The 17,844-nt window shown below is 39.8% G+C and overlaps 1 protein-coding gene across 1 annotated transcript in view; it reads left to right on the top strand.

Annotated features, from left to right (window-relative positions):
- Positions 1-7,925: 7,925 nt before the first annotated feature.
- The window catches only part of CCDC93 (coiled-coil domain containing 93), a 56,138-nt gene continuing 46,219 nt past the window's right edge, over positions 7,926-17,844 (top strand). The window contains exons 1-4 of the mRNA XM_026097136.2: positions 7,926-8,188; positions 9,371-9,484; positions 11,144-11,238; positions 13,843-13,954. Coding sequence (XP_025952921.2) covers positions 8,147-8,188; positions 9,371-9,484; positions 11,144-11,238; positions 13,843-13,954 — 363 coding nt within the window. The 5' untranslated portion in view covers positions 7,926-8,146. The remainder of the gene's footprint in view (positions 8,189-9,370; positions 9,485-11,143; positions 11,239-13,842; positions 13,955-17,844) is intronic.

The raw sequence follows: 17,844 nt of genomic DNA, 5'->3' as shown, positions 1-17,844 counted from the left end.
CCTTTCTTGTGTTTCCAAAGAACCATTTCTCAGAAACCAGATCTTTCACATTCTTGTTTTGAATTTTGCGCTCTAAGAAGTCTTAGAACTTATGTACCAATTGGAAGCTAAGGCTTTTGGAGGTGCAACTTTTTTCTGCCTCATCATTTTGGGCATTGATAGGCCTGATTTATAATTTACAATTTAGTATGAGTGACTTTCTCCAACTCACCAGCTACTGCAACCTTCTTCAATATTCCTCACTGCACAAAACAGTAAACTTACCAGCTGTGTGTCTTTGCTACAGTGTGATCAACAAAGTTAACATTTTTAGATGTCATCATAGGCTGAAGATTTATCACTCCACTGATGTGTGATGGTGGGAGGAAGCAGGACATATCACTTCTCTTTCAGAATAATCCCCATATGGTATGTGCAGACTTATTCAGACACATTGCACAGTTTTATGCTAGGTGACATTTTGATGATTACTTTTAGACTTGCCAGAGGTAGTGGTTTAATATCTTATTAAATGCAAGATTAGGTGAATATTATGCGGATTAGGATTATGTGAGAAATTAAAAAATGACTTGGTAATTATGTGACCATGTTTTTCAGGAATTACATACTTGAGAGTCCTGCTTAACACTTAGGAAAAAGAACTTCCATGGTTTGCATATTCTTGATCTTTATCTAATTTTCAGCAAGGTTCCCTGAGGTTTAGGGGCTTTGCATAGCTTTCAAAGTGAGTAAATTAGTCTGCACAAATCAAAAGCCTTAGAAAACTAGTTGTTTGCATAAACTGAATTTCCAGAAATTATTTTCTGAGTCTGATATGACTACTAAATGCTTTTATTGATTCCTAACTAAATTCATGTTAATTTGGTCTTGAACGTCAATGAAATGGGTGTCATCATCATTGTGAAAAGGAACCTTTTCAGAAAAAAACATATATTTTATTTGTTAGCATATTCAGGTTTAATCTGTGCTGAAATTACCTATGATTTGAAAATAATTGTCAGGTTAGGATCTATTCTTCTTCCCTGCCTCTGAATAGATGGAATGGCAAAAGCTAAATCATTTTTCTTAATAATTGCTTCTGTAGAAAATGAGAATCTTTGAAAAGACAGCTAAGCCAAGCTTCTTCAACACTGCAAGAAAATACTTGGATCACACACACAAAATCCTTGAAATGTCCAGGGCAATAAAACTTAGGACTGGATTTCATGGGGCCCATAAAATCTGCTCCATAGCCTCCTAAAAAATGGCTCAGAACAACTCAAGAGAATGTTTGATTCAAATTATGAGAACTTCTCAGTGATTTAAAGGACAGTAGAGGTAGGGTCACCATCAACTCTTTTTCTTCCTCTTTTTTTTTTTTTTTTAGCAAGTTCACTCTTGTAATCCTTATGCATAATTGAATAACTATTAAAACACACTAAAACACATTAAAGTAGGATTTCCAAAACACAGGCTTCACCCAAACATGAACAGTGTATTTTGTAATGGCAGCAGAATATAGCGTGGTGGCTGATGTCACCAGATGGTGCTCTTCCACAAGTTTCCAAAGTGCTTGCCTTAGTGTGAGCAAATTTTGACTCATAAAAAGATAAGTTGTTCTGATGTCACTTTTGGGTTATGTCAGAATCTGCTTAGAGATAGTTTCAAGATGGAGGGAGTAGAGTGAGCAGTAACAAAGTTTACTTTTCATTTAGGGTTAAGTTGCTTATTGGGCTAAAATTCCTAAAAGACATTGCTCCATGGAACTATTTCATTTCAGGATGGGGATACATGCATAAATTAATCAAGTTAAACTTGGCGTCTATGCAGACTCTACACAACTAATTTATTCTGCATAGGAAGCTGCTTCACAAGGTCCGGGATATCTTAGAGGCCTGGTATTAGTGCCAGAATTAGACATTAGCATGAAAAGAAGATGGGGGTTAAATGTTCACATTTTTTATCCAATTTTTTTCATTAAATAAAGCCTGTAAGTTGTTTCTTTGAGAAGTCAATGAAGTGAAGTAACACTTGATGCAATGCTTGTAATTCACAGAGAAGACAAAGTCCTATTTACTTGAGTAAAACAGGAATCAGACAAGAAGTTGGGAATGTGTTTGTTCAGTACTTTACATGCCTTTCTACTGCCTTCTTGCTTAGCTTTGTTCAGGGTTACATTTCAAGTGCTTGCCTTGTGTCTGCACCTTTCTGTAGCCTTTTCTACCTCCACTTCACTGATACTTTCTCTTGCTCATCTTACTGCTTCTCTGCTTTTTCAATTCTCTTTCACAAAAACCTGAACCAACATGAAAAACAAAAGCCAATGAAATTCCTCCACCTTAGACTCTTCTTTTCCCTGGAAAAAGGGAAAGCCTAGATTTCTCTTGGGAGTGAGGTGTATCTGTGAGGCATCTGTTACTGTTTTAGAAGAACTTAGCTGTTCATTCTTATAACTGTTTTAAGTGAAGGAAGTGCATACTATTATGGCATGCAAAAGATAAAGTCTAAATCCATATATCTTGCCTGAAAAGCAAAGGTGAAAATACACAATTCTCTTCCCCTTTGTAAGGATTTGTTCCAAGACACTCAGTGATCCGGCAACTTAGATTCTTTTGTTCTCTGAACAGCAAATAAGTCTTAAAGCATGATTCTATTTGGAAAAAGTTTTACCTTTAGAAGTATTTTAATACTTCTTGTGCTTTTTGTTTTCCAACAATTCCAAATCAGATTTGCTCAGTCTAAATATAAAAATGAAACAAAACATTTCTCCCCAGTGCTAGCATCAGAGACATAGCTGCGATCTGAAATTTAATATCCTGGCCCAAATAAAGGAGGGCTCTGCGACGCACTTACAGTGCAATTGTTCTCATTTTCTTTGTACCTTTCCAGGTAAATGTTCTATGACTCGGACTTAATTAGTTGTTCATGGATTATGAGAGTCATAAAATACCTGCCTCATTCTCTCATAGATGAATTCCTCCTGACTGTAACAGTTACAGATGCCCTGAGACTTCTAGAAGAGATGGGTAACAGTATTGTCCTGAATAAACTTCACTATGGATAATTATTCTGTGTCAGTGTGTAGTGTGCCTGTCCTCTTCTGGACTTTGTGATGTGCACCTGTATAGAAAGAGAGCTGCCCCCATGCTACCCAGCCTTTCCACTACGGAGAACAAGCCCCTAGGCCATCAGCTGCACAAGACAGAACTCCAGAGGTCAGCAGGACAGAGATGAAGCAGATCCAGGTGATAAGTTTCAGAGTAGCTCAGATAGCTACTCTGCCTGTATATTTTCCGGCTTTAATCATGAATCTCCATCATTAACTCCATGTAATTCTTCTTAGCAGCTGCTATTCCACAGACAAAAATGACCCAGATAAGAGCTGTGAGGACTGATTGAGGTAATGCTTATTATGAGTCATTAATATAGATAACAACAACCTAACAAACATTTCAAGAAACAGATTATGAAGGCCAGAGAGGAGGAATCTAATTATTTTTCTTTCAGTTGCACCACTTACCCACAACCAACACAAATTATTCTTGCTCTCCATGAGGATTATTCCCAGGGAAGGGGACTCCTTGGTGGTGGCCTGATTTTCAAAGCGGGCACACTAGGTACGCTCTGAAAATCAAGCCACTCATAAAGTTTCTCAAAAATCAAAGCACCCCAAATCACTACTCACTTGAATATTCTGACCAGAGACTTTGAGCGATATGGCCAAAATCATGACACCACAAAAGACAAGTCAGATAAAACTTGAGTCTTACTGAGATAATTGGTCACAATATTGTTGTCTTCTCCAGCCAGACTGCTTTGCTTTCACAGATGAAACTGTAGAGAAGATCAGCTACCAGTTTTGTCGACTTTAGCCTATGCAGACCATGAGTGAGTAGTTTATTTTCTTACCAGAACATAAGCAATTTTACCATTGGGCTGTCTTGTCCTCTACAAATTCCACAGGCCATAAAGTCTTACTGTTCCATCTGCTTAAAAAAGGAACTATTGCATGGCCCTTTGCTATCTACTATTATTAAGTAGGTGACCATGAACAGAAGCTTTTTCATTTTCTCATCCATTACTCCCATCTTCTTTTTTACTTGTGTCTGCCTTGGGTTTGGTTGATAGCTTGGTAAGTGAGCTAAAAATTCTCATGTTACCAATCCTAAAATCCTAAAAAATAATATTAAAAATAACACAAACATAATTTTCAAGAAACATTTCTTTTTCCTATCTCCCTGTATGTTTTAAGCTATTAAATGCTGGGAATATGAATCATTCAGAGGAGAGACTGGAAAGGATTTTGGCTAGACTGTACTTTCTAGATGCCATCACTGGATGTGATAGCAGGCATGTTTAAAACATCACTATCTAATGTCATCTGTGATTGCTAAAAGGGCACTATACCTTGCAAAACATATCAGCCTGTCTGATGGGATGCAATGGTCTGCTGCAGCCTCTAACACAAGGGCTAGTGTAACAGGTCTGTGACTTTTTCATTTCACAGTGCACAGAGTCTCACTTTCACAGATGATAATTGGGAATTTGCAATTGCCTGCCAAATGACTCCTCATGCCTACTACATTTTAAGCAATAGCTGAAATGCAAAATCACAGAATCGCTAGGGTTGGTAGGGACCTCTGGAGATCGCCTGGTCCAGCCCCCTGCTCAAGCAGGGTCAGCTACAGGAAGTTGCCCAGGGCCGTGTCCAGTCAGGTTTTGAGTATTTCCAAGGATGGAGACACCACAACCTCTGTGGGCAACCTGTTCCAGTGTAAATGTGTGCACAGGAAGATACTGCCGCTGTGCCTGGCAGTCCTGCTAATCCTGGAAATCCAGATACCTGCCTCCATGGCAGTAATCATTCCATTAGAGATCAGAAGTGCTCTCTGCCAGGCAACAAAACAGGAGGAAAATAGAGCTCACCCAAGGCCTAAGACACAGAAAACAATGCAAAAATTGATATTGGCTTCAGGAAGCTTGGGTTCAGTCTCGTATGGTTGGCTCCAGCTTCTCTTCAAATTAGGAACAAAACTCAGAAGATGCAGTTATGACATTATTGAAGTCAACAGCAGAACTCCAGAATTTGAGGGACACAGTAATTTCCATAGCGCAATGCTTAAGAGGAAAAATATGTTTATTAAAAATTATGAAAAATTAGCTTCAGATACAGATGATGCATTGCTTGATTCACAGTCCAATGAAATCACTGAGAACCTTTGCATTTACTCTCAAATCTCTTCACGATGCTTTATTTTACCATACACATAAAAGAACACTGTACGCTTCTATCACCAAAAAAAGGACCAGTATGCAGGGAGTTGTAATTATTTTATCTTTATTTTATCTATTATACAGAATTTATGGAAATAAATCTGTCTTTTAGGCCTCCTCAGCATAAAGATCATTGGAAAATTCCTTAAGTCTATCTGATTCACTGTGCCAGGCCAACAAAGAATGGAGCCCTTGCTGTTGTTGTTATAACCCCATCTCATCTTTTAATTCTTGGTGTTATGAGAAAAAGCAAATATGTGCTACAAGATACAGGGAAACCTGACTGCTACATTCAGTGGTAACCAAGTCTGATGTCAGAAGTCCAGGCTGAACAGTGAAATAAAGTGTGTGGTTATAAACAGGGAGGAAGCTCTTTAGTTCAGCTTCATCGGCTCAAGATTAATGAAATGGAAAAATCAAGACAGGATTGTTCAAAGCAGCTGCACCAAAACCCAGAATCTGACTTATCTTCACAGATCAAAATAGAGCAGGGAAGGAGAAAAACAGGACTAACACTGAATCTGCTAGAAATTTACAAGCACAAAATCTAACGATTTGAGGGAAAAAATGTTTTTCTTTTTTAGGCTGTACCCCTCATGGGACTTTTTTTAAACCTAATTGGTATTTAGAAGCTTGATTATCTGAATGTCATAGGGGACAACGGCTCTGACTGAATAATTGGGTGAATTTGCATCACAATTAGGTATTGGGAAGCAAAGCCTTTGTTAGGTATTTTATTGAGGTTCAAGTAATCAAAGATGAGTTGTAATGACAATAGAGATACATTTTTGTATTTTCATGCCTTTCCTTTTGATTTCCTAGCCATATACCATGTGAATGAAAATTCCAGCCTTCGCTGTAAAAGAGAAAAATGTTTCCAGTTTTCATGATCACATAAACAAAAAAGCAAACTAGAAGAACCTATTACATTTCTTTCAGTATGTAATTTCAAGTCAGCTTTGTGATTTTGGGTGCCAGATGTATGGGCTGTAAACTCCACAGGACTTAATTAGTCCTGTCTCCCTTCTTTCCTTTACTGTACTTGAAGAAATCAATGAAACAGTAAGTTTCCCAGGGTAGTTTTGATCCCTTCCCGTCTGATATGCAGTTACTACTTAAGCCTCTAGTTTATAATGCCCTGACCTTATTTATCTATTTATTTATTTATTCCTACGGGTTTCTCTGAAAAGGAATCCAATGACAATATCACAGCTCAGGAATCCTGTTTCCGGGCTGGTGTTTCTTTACAGTAGTTACGTTACATCCTGTGCTGGCCACCTCAAAGGACACACGTATCAACTCCTAATATCCTTCCATTTCAACTATTCTTTTAGTCTTTTTGTTCTTTTTTTTTCAGTCTTCCTCTCCCTGACAAACAAATTAGCGCCTTATAGTTTTCCGTGAGTAGAAAGCATGCCAGACAAAAAGCAGAAAGCGTGTATTGCTCTGGTGAGCATGTTAGCCTCTGGGGCTGCAAAACAGTTTTCTGCAACTCTAATTAAGACATGGCCTGTGGTTATACCAGTACTCAGACTGAGCTAGTCTGGCATATTTTTGCTTTTATTATTATTGTTTTGATCATTCTGTCACAGCAGTAGTCAGTATGGACTGGCTTGTGTATGCACTGCTGCCCTCCAATGGACGGAAAAGACACTTGTGCGGCTTTTCTTGTTCTTTCACCTGAGAGAGGTCTTCACTTGCAGCCTAATACAGAGTTGATTTTTTATAATGCTCTACATATGGTAAACAGCCTAGAAACGGAATATCTGGGGTAGACGTAAAAAGAAATCACTGTCAGATATTCATTTCTGAAATCTTAGTCAATAAGAAAAGCTACCCTGCCTCCAAGCTGTGGATGAGTTTACTACTGGGCTGTTATCACCCTGCAAATCCTTGTGCATCTGTATGATTTTATTCATGAGATCCAAGGGTGGACTTGCTGCATTGGGGTGTCAGCATTTATGAGCAGCTTTCCAGCCCCTGACCTTGCAAACTCCCACTAACCTTTCCACAAGGACTTCCATGTGTTTGTAAAAGTGTAAGGGAAGGCCTGGCTTTAAGAAATCGTACCGCTACAGCCAAATCCATACCCGCCCTCCTGCCAGGGCAGGGCTTCAGCAGGGGCGCTCAGAGGAGCCGGCTGCATTGCTGCAGCGCTCACCCAAGAGCCAGACATCGCAATGAAGTAACCGGGTACAAAGGTCCCGGAGCACAAGACCCATGTTCAGGCCAGAAAAAAACACCCTTAAATCCCCCATTGGCTATTATTTTACTGAACGCCCATGAAGTTACTAATGAGGAATAATACTGCCTAGCGGGGCGACAGAAGCAGTGAGACATCTCTCAGGTCACAGAGCGCTGAATAATTGTCCTCCATGCCAGCCACAGGCCTTAGTTCCCCTTCCCCCCCCCACAAAAAAAAAAGAAAAAAAGAGTAAAGCAGAGGAAGAGGTGCCTGGCACTACAGCGTGCGGCCAGGGAGGGCACAGCCGTGAGGGGAAGCCTCCGCCGCCCGCCCTGCGGCTCAGGTGGCGCCTGGCAGCCGTTAGCGCGGCCGTTGGGGGGAGGGGGAGGGGGGTACCGAGCGGCGGCGGGGCGGGGCAGCAGCGGGCACCGGCGGGCGGGGGGCGGGGCGGAGCTCCCGCGGTTGCGCTCCAAGCGGTCACGTGAGCCGCCGGGGCGCGCCCGCCCATCCTTCCCCCGACACCCCTTTGGCCGCGAATGGCACGGCCCGGATGCGCTTGCACGCAAGGAGGGCGCGGGCGAACCACTGAGCGGGGGCGGGGGAACCCGGTAGCCGCCGGCTGCGCACACCCCTTGGCCTGGGCGTTGCGGCGGGGGGCGCGGACGTGACAGGATCAGCTGCGGGGCGCCGGCTGCCGCAGACGGAGGGATGGTGGTGCCGCGGGGACAGGAGTACCAGGCCCCCCAGGAGGTACGGAGCCAGCGCCGCTTCCCCCCCGCTCTGCGGCGCAGCCGGGCTCGCGTGTGGCTGCCGCTGCCCCTGCGACCCCTTCCTCCCCCGGGGCGCCCCTGCCTGCTCCTCACCTCGCCGCCTCCGCGCGGGCGCCCCCGAGGGGCCGGGGGGCTGCGCTGGGCTTCTGGGGCCGCTGCCGTGCCGGGGGGGCTCTGCCCCGCCTGGTGGGGTCCCTGGGCCCTCCGCGGGGGCCGCCCCCGCTCCGGGACGAGTCCCCCGGCACGAGGCCCCGCGCAGGGCTGCGGGCTGCGCCGTCGTAGGTCACCTTCTGCGCGGCGCCGTGGTTCCCCGCTCGTGAGGCTCCGCGGGCTGGAGGGGCTCCGGGGGGAGCTCGGCGGTGCCTCGGCCGGAGAGGAGCGCTGGGAGGCTGCTCGGAGGATTTGGGGGAGCGGAGGGAAGGAGGGAGGCGAGGCGCTGCTGAGGGGGGTGCCCAGGCGGGTCTCCGCAGCGTGCAGCGCCTGAAGAAGATGCCTAAAGCGCTGTTGGCGCCTGTGCGGGCGCGCTGGAGGCCTCGGTCGGAGACTTGTGGGTGCTCAGTGCCCCTAGTGAGCCCCACAAATCCTTGTAGCCACGGGTTTTCACCCTGCATAGGGAGAGCCCTTCTAAAAGGGTATTGGGCTGATCAAGCTCGGGAGCACTGAAGCTATCCAGGCCACCCATAAAGGCTTACTGTTTGTTACTGCCTTATTTTGCGTTTGCTTGAATTACCTCAAAGTGGAAATCCACATGAATTCCCGTTTCTGCTTTTGTAGGAAGCTTACAGAAACGTTAAGGTGAGGTATGCTGTTGTGTGAACCCTGAAGTTGGAAGTGGCTTGCAAAATGGAGAATAAATTAACTGTCTTAAGGCAATAGGAATAAATTATTTTTATCCAGTTGAAGGCAAGCCATGACCAGACATTTGTACAATAAAAGCAGATGAAAATACTTCACTAGATTCAAAAATGGGATATTAAATCCACCTAGAAATGCATTACTTATTTCCTTAATATTTTTCAGTTTAATAACCAAATCAAAAATGGAAGTCAAGAGAGTTTCTCTGACATGTGGTCTGTGTTAAGACAAAATTTGGAAAATGTTCATTGGAAAATATTGGAATAATGAAGGGGAAACACTGAATGTTAAGTTGTTTATTTGTTAGGTTGAAACAAGAGAAGATGAGGAACAAAACATCAAGTTGACAGAAATTTTGGAACTTTTGGTGGCTGCTGGGTATTTTCGAGCGAGAATCAAAGGGTTATCACCCTTTGACAAGGTGAGACCAATATGGTAGTCTTAAAAACCTGTTTTCAGTATATGTGTGTGAAATATTTTTCCAAGTTAGTTCAGCAGTTCCAGGTAGCAAAAAAGGATGTTTGCATCAAGTGAAGCTTTCTTAGGTAAATAATTCTGCCAATGAGCTTCTTTCAGGCAGGTAGGATTTCCTCAGTCTTATAAAACATTTTTGTGTGGCTAGGCCTGCTTTAATAGAAACAATTAGATGCAAAGCTGGTTGCTGGTGTACTTGTTCTGGGCATTATGGCATAAATTTATCTGTCGGTTACATTGGGAATTTTGCCCCTTTCTCACTTGGTTGCAATTAGAATAGTTAAAAGACTTGATTTTTGGAGATAGCATGGTCATTTTTAAGAAATACTTATTCTAAATAATGAGAAACAAAGAAAGATTTATCTTGGGAGGCTCTGTGAAAGAATGGAACAGTTAGCCCAGTGAGATGATTTTTTGGGTTCTTGTTTCATATCTTTAGAATGTTTTGTATATTAACCTTTCTTTGTCGTAGACAGGAAGTATGTGATACTGATGGTGAGCAGAGTTCAGGCTGCAAGAGGTTTCTTCATTGTTTTTGTGCTGACTGTATGTGAAATTTCTGAACCAAGCTTTGAGAAAACAGAAGTATGACAGAGTCTTTGAAATGGGCTCTTCTGTCTTCTACTGTTTGCTTGGTCATAGCACAGCTCCACTTTACAATACAATCTTAGTTTATTAAAACTGTGTGCCATAACAGACCGTAAGTGATCTGGAGGCTCTGCACATAGACAAAAAGGAGACTGCGTCAGTATGCAATATTATTGCATTTATTTGTAGAAAGGGGTGCATCAGGTCTGTATTTGCCTAAATATGATTTTGTATGACAATGGCCAGTTGTTAGAAAAATGAGCATTGCTATTGAAAATGAGTTAGCTACTAATGTAAAAGGGATACTGATTAACTTTATTAGATGGGACTGTGAAAGAGATAATGGGTGTTAGAAAACCTTATATGGAACACCTGAACTTATGTGATGTTGGTTAGTCACTCCACATTTTGAATCCTTTTTTCCTATTTTGTTCACTGTCTTTGCATGTATTTAGTTTGTTATGATGAGTTGTTGATGAGATGATTCAGGAGCTTAAATATGCTTAAATGTCTATGGGAATAGGGCCTGATTTTTAGAGCTGTGGATTTCTGCTACTGTGTTTGTACAGTGCCTAGCACTTGCTGTTGCAAATGACAGCATGCAAAGAATAATAGAAGTAAAAGTGTTGCTAAATATATGAAGGCAAAAATTATCTTTAGTAAAACTTTCATTTGGTCCATCTGGTCAGTTTTTAATCATCATGACACTTATACTGCCCTCTTTTATTTTTACTTTTGTTTTAAATCTGAGAGCTGTATTTCAAAACTATGGTATAAAGCTAAGAGGGTAATTTAGAACATCATTAACTGTTCTGTTTTTATTCCCCCTTCCTGAAGAGGTATATTGTACGTGAATATTGTATGTGGAAGTTGATATATCTACATATATATGTACGCACACTGAGGACAGAGAAACTATTAAGTATATATTCTAAAATAAATAATGCCTTTGAGATATACTTGTTTTTACCTCTTCAGCTGTAAAATGGACCTAACCATTCTCTTGCTCCTTTGATAGGTGGTAGGTGGCATGACGTGGTGTATCACTACTTGCAGCTTTGATATCGATGTTGATTTATTGTTTCAGGAAAACTCTACTATTGGTCAAAAAATGTAAGTTGTTGAAATAACAAACGTATTTTTTTCTTTCTTTGAAAAGAAGGGGGAGGAGGGGGAGAGTTACCTGGTACTTGCTTGTATATAAGAAGGATTTTTAATAGAAGTCTCCTGCTTTTCAAGATCACCTATTTGTAAAACATTGCAGGGGTTTCTTGGTTTCTCACACTGTAGTTCTGCAAACATTAAAACCATAAGGAAGTTTATTCAAAAAAAGGCAGTGCTATCCCCTTCTGGGCTACCCAGTTCTTATGTCCCTGCTCTGCAGTGAAAGCATCTATGTGGCTGCACAACGAACTGGATTGGGAACTGATCCAGGTTAAAACCTACAAAAAGAAAAAAAAATAGTTTTAACATGAATCAGTTCCTGGATCCAGTTCTCTGTGCAGCTGCACAGATGCTTGTGCTGGCACAAGGTGATGATGCGGAGGCCAAAACAAAGGGCAGAGAGACACCACGCTGCTGGAAACTGTGGAAGGCAGCATCCTTGAGTTCACTACAGCTGCAGTTTTCACTGTGTAAAATAGCCTCTGATTATTTTTTTTTCCTTTCTGGTTCCAGTTTGAAATTGTAGGCATTGGCAAATACAGTCTAAGGCATGATAACGTGGTCTAAACAGTTATCTGCCCCAAGCTGGGGAGAACAGATTCCTTCGTGCTAGTAACCTAATGAGACTTTTTTGGTTTGATAACATTTTTTATGCATGGAACTTATTCACAGACCAGCTAATTCCTGTATTAGGGAAGGCTGTAAAAATCATTTATGCTAAGAAAGGGAATACATTCCAAAGTACACTATTTCTTGATGGAATAGCCATAATTAAAAATTGCAGGAAATAAGAACAGCCAGTCAAGTTGCAGTTGTATGAAGAGGCTTATTTTCCCACTGTAGTTTAAAAATGCATCTTACTGTATTATCTTGAATGTCATTTAACATCAGGAAGACTGATGGCTTTAAAAATAAAGAGTCGTCCTCCATCCTCCCTCCCCCCATTAAATTTAGAGTCACTTGCATCATCATGGGTAACTAATTACATAAAGCATTGTTAAAGGCACAAAATCAAATAGAGAATAGAAATGAAGGTAGTGTTTGTTTGATTTTTAATTACCAAGGAAGGTGTGTGTGGTGGGTTTTTCTTTTCTTAATCCCTAAGAACAGCAGAATAAAAACAGTTAAGTTGATCTAAAAGTCCTGTGCTGTCTTTCCAGCTGACTGAACGCAAAACTTGCAAAACAAAACCCAGCCTCCTTTGCCAAAACAACAGCGATTTATTTGCAAATCTTAAGTGCTTAAAGTCACACAAGTGTAGTCTGTTTTGGTGGCTTTATAATGTTTATATTAGTGGTGTCTCAGTGCTTCTGTGACCTGGATATGAGGAAAAGTTAGGTTGTGTTTTCTTGATAGTGTTCTGAAAGCATTTTGACAGTGTCCTGTTAATTATTTTCTGGGCCAGCTATTAGAAATGTTGCAATAAACATGGAAACACAAATTACCAGGTGATCTTGCTAATCAATAAATTATTTTTAATTGCATTTGCTGTGATTATGTTGAGAGATGCTGCTACTTTCAAGTTGTAGAACATCAGTATGGTACCATTATGGAAAATGCCTTATAAGAATTATGTCAAAGTTCTTATTTCTCTTATCAAGTATGACTTTTCAGGCTGTGTTCCCAGGCTTTGGTCTTTCTCTCGTAAGTCCTGCCACCTTTTCTTCCTTCAGAATATTAATTGTCCATTTGGGCAATACTGAATATTGCTGAAGTCAATACTGGACCACTTTTTTTTTTTTTTTTTTTTTGTCTTTTTAGAAAAATAGTTTTAACTTTCCCTGTTCCTCCTCAGTGTTGGCACCTTCTTGGAGAAGGTGATTAACAGTATAGGCATTTAAAAAAAAAAAAAATCTTCTCTAGATGCCTGATAAGGGCTTCCATGGAAGCAGGATGAGGTCCTTGTAGATGAATTCCTTGTGTTAGGATAATCCTTTCATTTTACCAGCTCTTGGCTGAACTGTAGAATGACATGGTTGCTAACAAATTTGGTTTTACTCACTTCAAACTAAAACCATGTAAATATACCTATTATATTGAAAAGCTAAATACTATGTATTTAGACTTCCTAAAGTTTCAGTAATGACATTGACATATTTTGGAGATTCTATTAAACAAACTTTAAGTCTTTAGATTCAAATCTGTCTTTGAGTCCACATATTTTACTTTAGAATAACTATGCTTAAAGCTAGTGTTTCTTATGTGTGCGTATGTTATAATGTGCAAAGGTGTTTGTAGATACACTGCGCATAGGCATTTTATCTGAACAGGCATGCAGATATTAAAATTTGATATGTAATACTGTAAATGAAATAACAAGCTATAAGCCTGTAAGCAGGGTTTAATCATCTTTTTATAGACTGATAATATATACAGTAAGAATTAAAAGCTATTCTGTATATGAAAGCTTGATTGCTTTTCACAGCCATATACAATTTAAGCTACTAGAGGGGACTTTCTAACTACTAATTGTGTTTGCAAAAATAATTTGATGTTTATAAAAGAAAATTAAAGCAGAGATGAATGTGAGCTTTTTTGTTGTTCTTTTTATAGCGCCTTAACTGAAAAAATTGTATCAGTATTACCAAAAATGAAGTGTCCTCATCGTTTGGAACCACATCAGATTCAGGGATTGGATTTCATTCATATATTTCCCGTTGTTCAGGTAATAATTTTGCTACTTATCAACACTTTGCTGGACAAAGACCATAAAACATGCATACAAAATTTAACAAAGATCTGTGTTACTGTTTGGCTCTTTATTTGACTTTGGAATGAATAATCAAAGAGATACTTTTTTTTTTTTAACTTAGAGTGTTATAGATGATATTCTTAAGCATTGTCTGATTCATGTTCAAGAAAAACATGAAACAAACTCTTTAAATTATTTGCAGCTCAGTCAGAGTCTGCATCTTGTGGAATTTTTCTGCTTAAAGAAGCTAAAGTTTAAGCTTGTTCTGGAATCTGCTAATCTACTTTGCCAGACTAGGAAACAGAGCAGGTATCTTACAGACTGTGTTTAAGTTCATGGAGTAAGTTGCAGATAATCGCTCAAACAAGAGGATATGAATAAGATTAAAGCTAGCTGGGTTTGATTCTTTAGGCTTAATTAAACATTTCTTTTTATTCTTCATTCATATCACTTAAAGAGGGCATGGTGTGGAAAACAAATTATTGCTCTAACATGTGATCCGGTTACAGTGTTTTTGCTGAGCAGCACTAACCATATGCATACTCATAATTCTCCTTTTTATTAAAGTTTAAGCTAATACACATGATGTGTCCAACTGATGTGGAGTATCTCTTAGAATATGTCTAAATCTTGGAGTGCTGTTAGCTTTTTTTCAGATTTCAGTTTCATCTGCACAAGAAAATGTGTCTGATAAGTAAGTTCCCTGATAAGGAAAATGAACAGAGTTCAGCAGATTTCTTTAAATGTCTCCCTACCTCTTCCCTGTGAAAGAATTTAGCAAGTAAGAGTTTGATCTAAATGCCATTTTGTAAGAGTCGTGGAAAACTTCTTGTTTTCTCTTTCCTGTTATCTTGTAGTGGGAGGCTCCTGAGGAAAACCATGCTTAACTGCCCTCTCCACAAAAAGTGTGCTGTGTGCTACTGTTATCAATACAATTTTCAAGCTGTGCTCATGCTGCTTAGCATGCAAAGTTGTATCTCTTGCCAATGTGGGTTTTTGCTTCTAATTTCCATTTTCCTACCAACCCCACCCCTAGTCATTTCTTGCCTCAGTCACTTTAAAGTGATGTTAAATGGTTTTGTTTATCAAATATAAGATTTATCGCACCTGTATGAAAAGTAATTCCTCTCCTAAAATGTGAATATTAACTATTACTCCCGCTGTAAAAACTGTAGTGCCAGGTATTCTTTTCTCTGACCTGCTTTTTCCAAAATGCTGAGATGGGATATTACCTCTGAAAGGAAGAAACATTAATCCTAAGCAGGGTGGAAAATCGGTTCCTAGATTTCTCTGAGAGCAGTGACTCTCAATATTAGTAGCTGGCCAGTAGATGGTATATCTAATCTGTATTTGGTGAGGAAAGCTTTCTTGATGTGCTAAAGGGTTTTTTTTAATATGTGGAAGATTTCCTAGAAAGCCTTTTTTTTTAAAGGGATGTGTGTGTGTGAGGGGGGAGGTCCCTGTGAGGTTCAGGCTGCTCCAGATACTCTTGTTTTCTCATTTCCTCCTAATAAAGAGGCTTACAGGAAAGCCTTAGTTTTTGTTGGTGTATGTTAAACAGTCTACAGTAGGTTGTCTTCTGTAAGAGCTATATTAGGCTGACCATACCATGGCATTTAGGAATTGCGTATTTAATAATGATGCTTTACTCAATGTCATGTCAAATGTAAGATTTTTGCTTATTATCTGTTAATCTTAAATAAGTAGTTCTTGTGCTTGTGTGCTAATCCAGTGAACTTGACGGCAAGAGTTTTGTTGCAGATTCCTTACCAGCCTGGATTACATTGAGCTGGTTGACTGTCATATAGTGAGCAGAACAGAAAAAAATGCCACTAAACAAGATCCAGAAATGGTGCTGTTCTTCCTAATAAACCCTACTTGTGTCCGCAAAGAAAAGTGCATATATAATCTTATGTTGGGAAGTGCTTTGGAATTAATAGCCAGCATTTTCAGCTCTCCTGTTTTCAACTTATTCCCCTCACTTTCCAGGGATTCATGGTTATAGCACTGAAAACTATTGCTGGCTCAAACTTGGATACTGTGATTGACCTACTGCACAGACTGTCAACAGCCCACAAGATTTATCTTCTCCAGAATTACTTAACTCTCTATTCACTCTCTTGTGGCTTTTTGTGTGATCTTATGAATGTCAGAGGAGATCTTACATGAGCATTTGGTTCTTGAACAGTTCATGGGCTAGAACATACGGCTTTTTATGGCTTTTTATTCTCTTGAAAAAGAGAAGTGATGTATAGTAGGAATGTCTGATAGAAATGCAGATAACCTAGCTGTGATGGTTCCTACGTGGTGTACAGCCAAGATTAATGAGATAAGGTTTTGTCCTCAGTGGTGTCCTCTGTCAGAGTGCCATGGGGTAATGCTAAAAGATGGATTCTGTGTTGGGCCTCGGTATTGAGGGCTCAGCACATGTTCTGTTCAAATTCTCAAATGCTCCAGCTTCCAGCAGAGTTTCAGCCCATCTACCTGGCTTGGACTGATAGAAATGGGTGCTGTGAACAGTTCAAGATTGCTTCCTAAAAGGATGTTCATGCCATTGCCCACAGACTGTATAAAAGCCACCTGGACTACCCATTTATGGCTTCTTTGGAGTAAAGAGATACATAACTCTATACATGCCGAGTACAATCACATTCTTGTATACATGCTGCAGACTCCACACTTCCTGGGACCGAGGGATTTATTGCATGTTCAGTGTGGCCTGCTCAGTAGAAAAACCGGGCACTAATGGCTTATAAAGTACAGTAAAGTTTTTAGTTGTTTGAATATAGAGTAGGATGTATGCTTTGCTGGCTGGTACAGCTGAAGTCTTGGTCTGGTGAGTTGCAAGTTATACTGTCTGTTCAGTTGTATAGGTCAAAATGAAAAGCCAGGAAATTAAAGTTCCACTCTTGTTAACTACCATTCTGTATTACTGTATATTATTCTACATTGTTATAGCATATATCATATGTTTAACATTTAACAAGCGATAACAATGAATACTGTAGGTTATGTAGCAATATTTAATCTGGTAAAATGTATTTTGTTAAAAAACTTTTGACTTGAACAGTAACTTTCTTTTGCTAGGTTGCACAGTTTATGCAGCTGTCAGGTTTTTGGGAAGGGCATTTAGGTTTGCCTTTTTTTCTTTCTTTCTCCACCTTAAAGATGCAAACTAAAAGAGCAATTTAATGTTTAAAGTGGCCCACATCCCTTTCACAAATGCTTTTTGTTTTCTGTTTTTGGAATTAACTTAGTGTGAGATACAAATATTTAGATTACAGAAATTCCATTTTGGCAAAGTTCCAATGAACTTTGCTTGTAGTTGTGATGATTTCATATGTTTTTTATGAATCATTTTGTCAACTAAGTATTCATACTAGGGGAAACTTGCAATAGGATTTTAGCATATAGCATATAAATTTTCTTTTATTACTTACTATAAGAAATTAAATTTAAAAAAATAATTGGAATTTAAAAATTCATTGTATGAGAAGATACAGTGCTAGCTGAATATAAGGGAAATTATGCATGAGCATAACTAATTCTACAATATATTATTTACAAAAATGTTTAGAAAAGCATTTTTGGGGATACCTAAGGGCATCCATGCTTTGCTCCAAGGATTTTATAAGGCAGGGCAGTTTGCATCTTTGGACTGTCGAATCTCACTGTAGTGTGAATGGTGTGGTTCACTGACAATGGGATAAAGAATGTATAGGTTTTGATAGGTAAAACTTTGGTTATAAGGATAGCCATGTGGTTTCTGAGTCTATGCATTTACTTGGTATTTCTTAGTATGTGGTTTGTTTTAAGTATATATAAGGATAGCAAATATGAAGGTAATGGGTAATGTTGAATCA

This window comes from Dromaius novaehollandiae, chromosome 7, assembly GCF_036370855.1.
Source record: "Dromaius novaehollandiae isolate bDroNov1 chromosome 7, bDroNov1.hap1, whole genome shotgun sequence".
NCBI lineage: Eukaryota > Metazoa > Chordata > Aves > Casuariiformes > Dromaiidae > Dromaius > Dromaius novaehollandiae.
The sequence above is the reverse complement of the archived record's forward strand: the minus strand, read 5'-3'. Positions and strand labels throughout refer to the sequence as shown.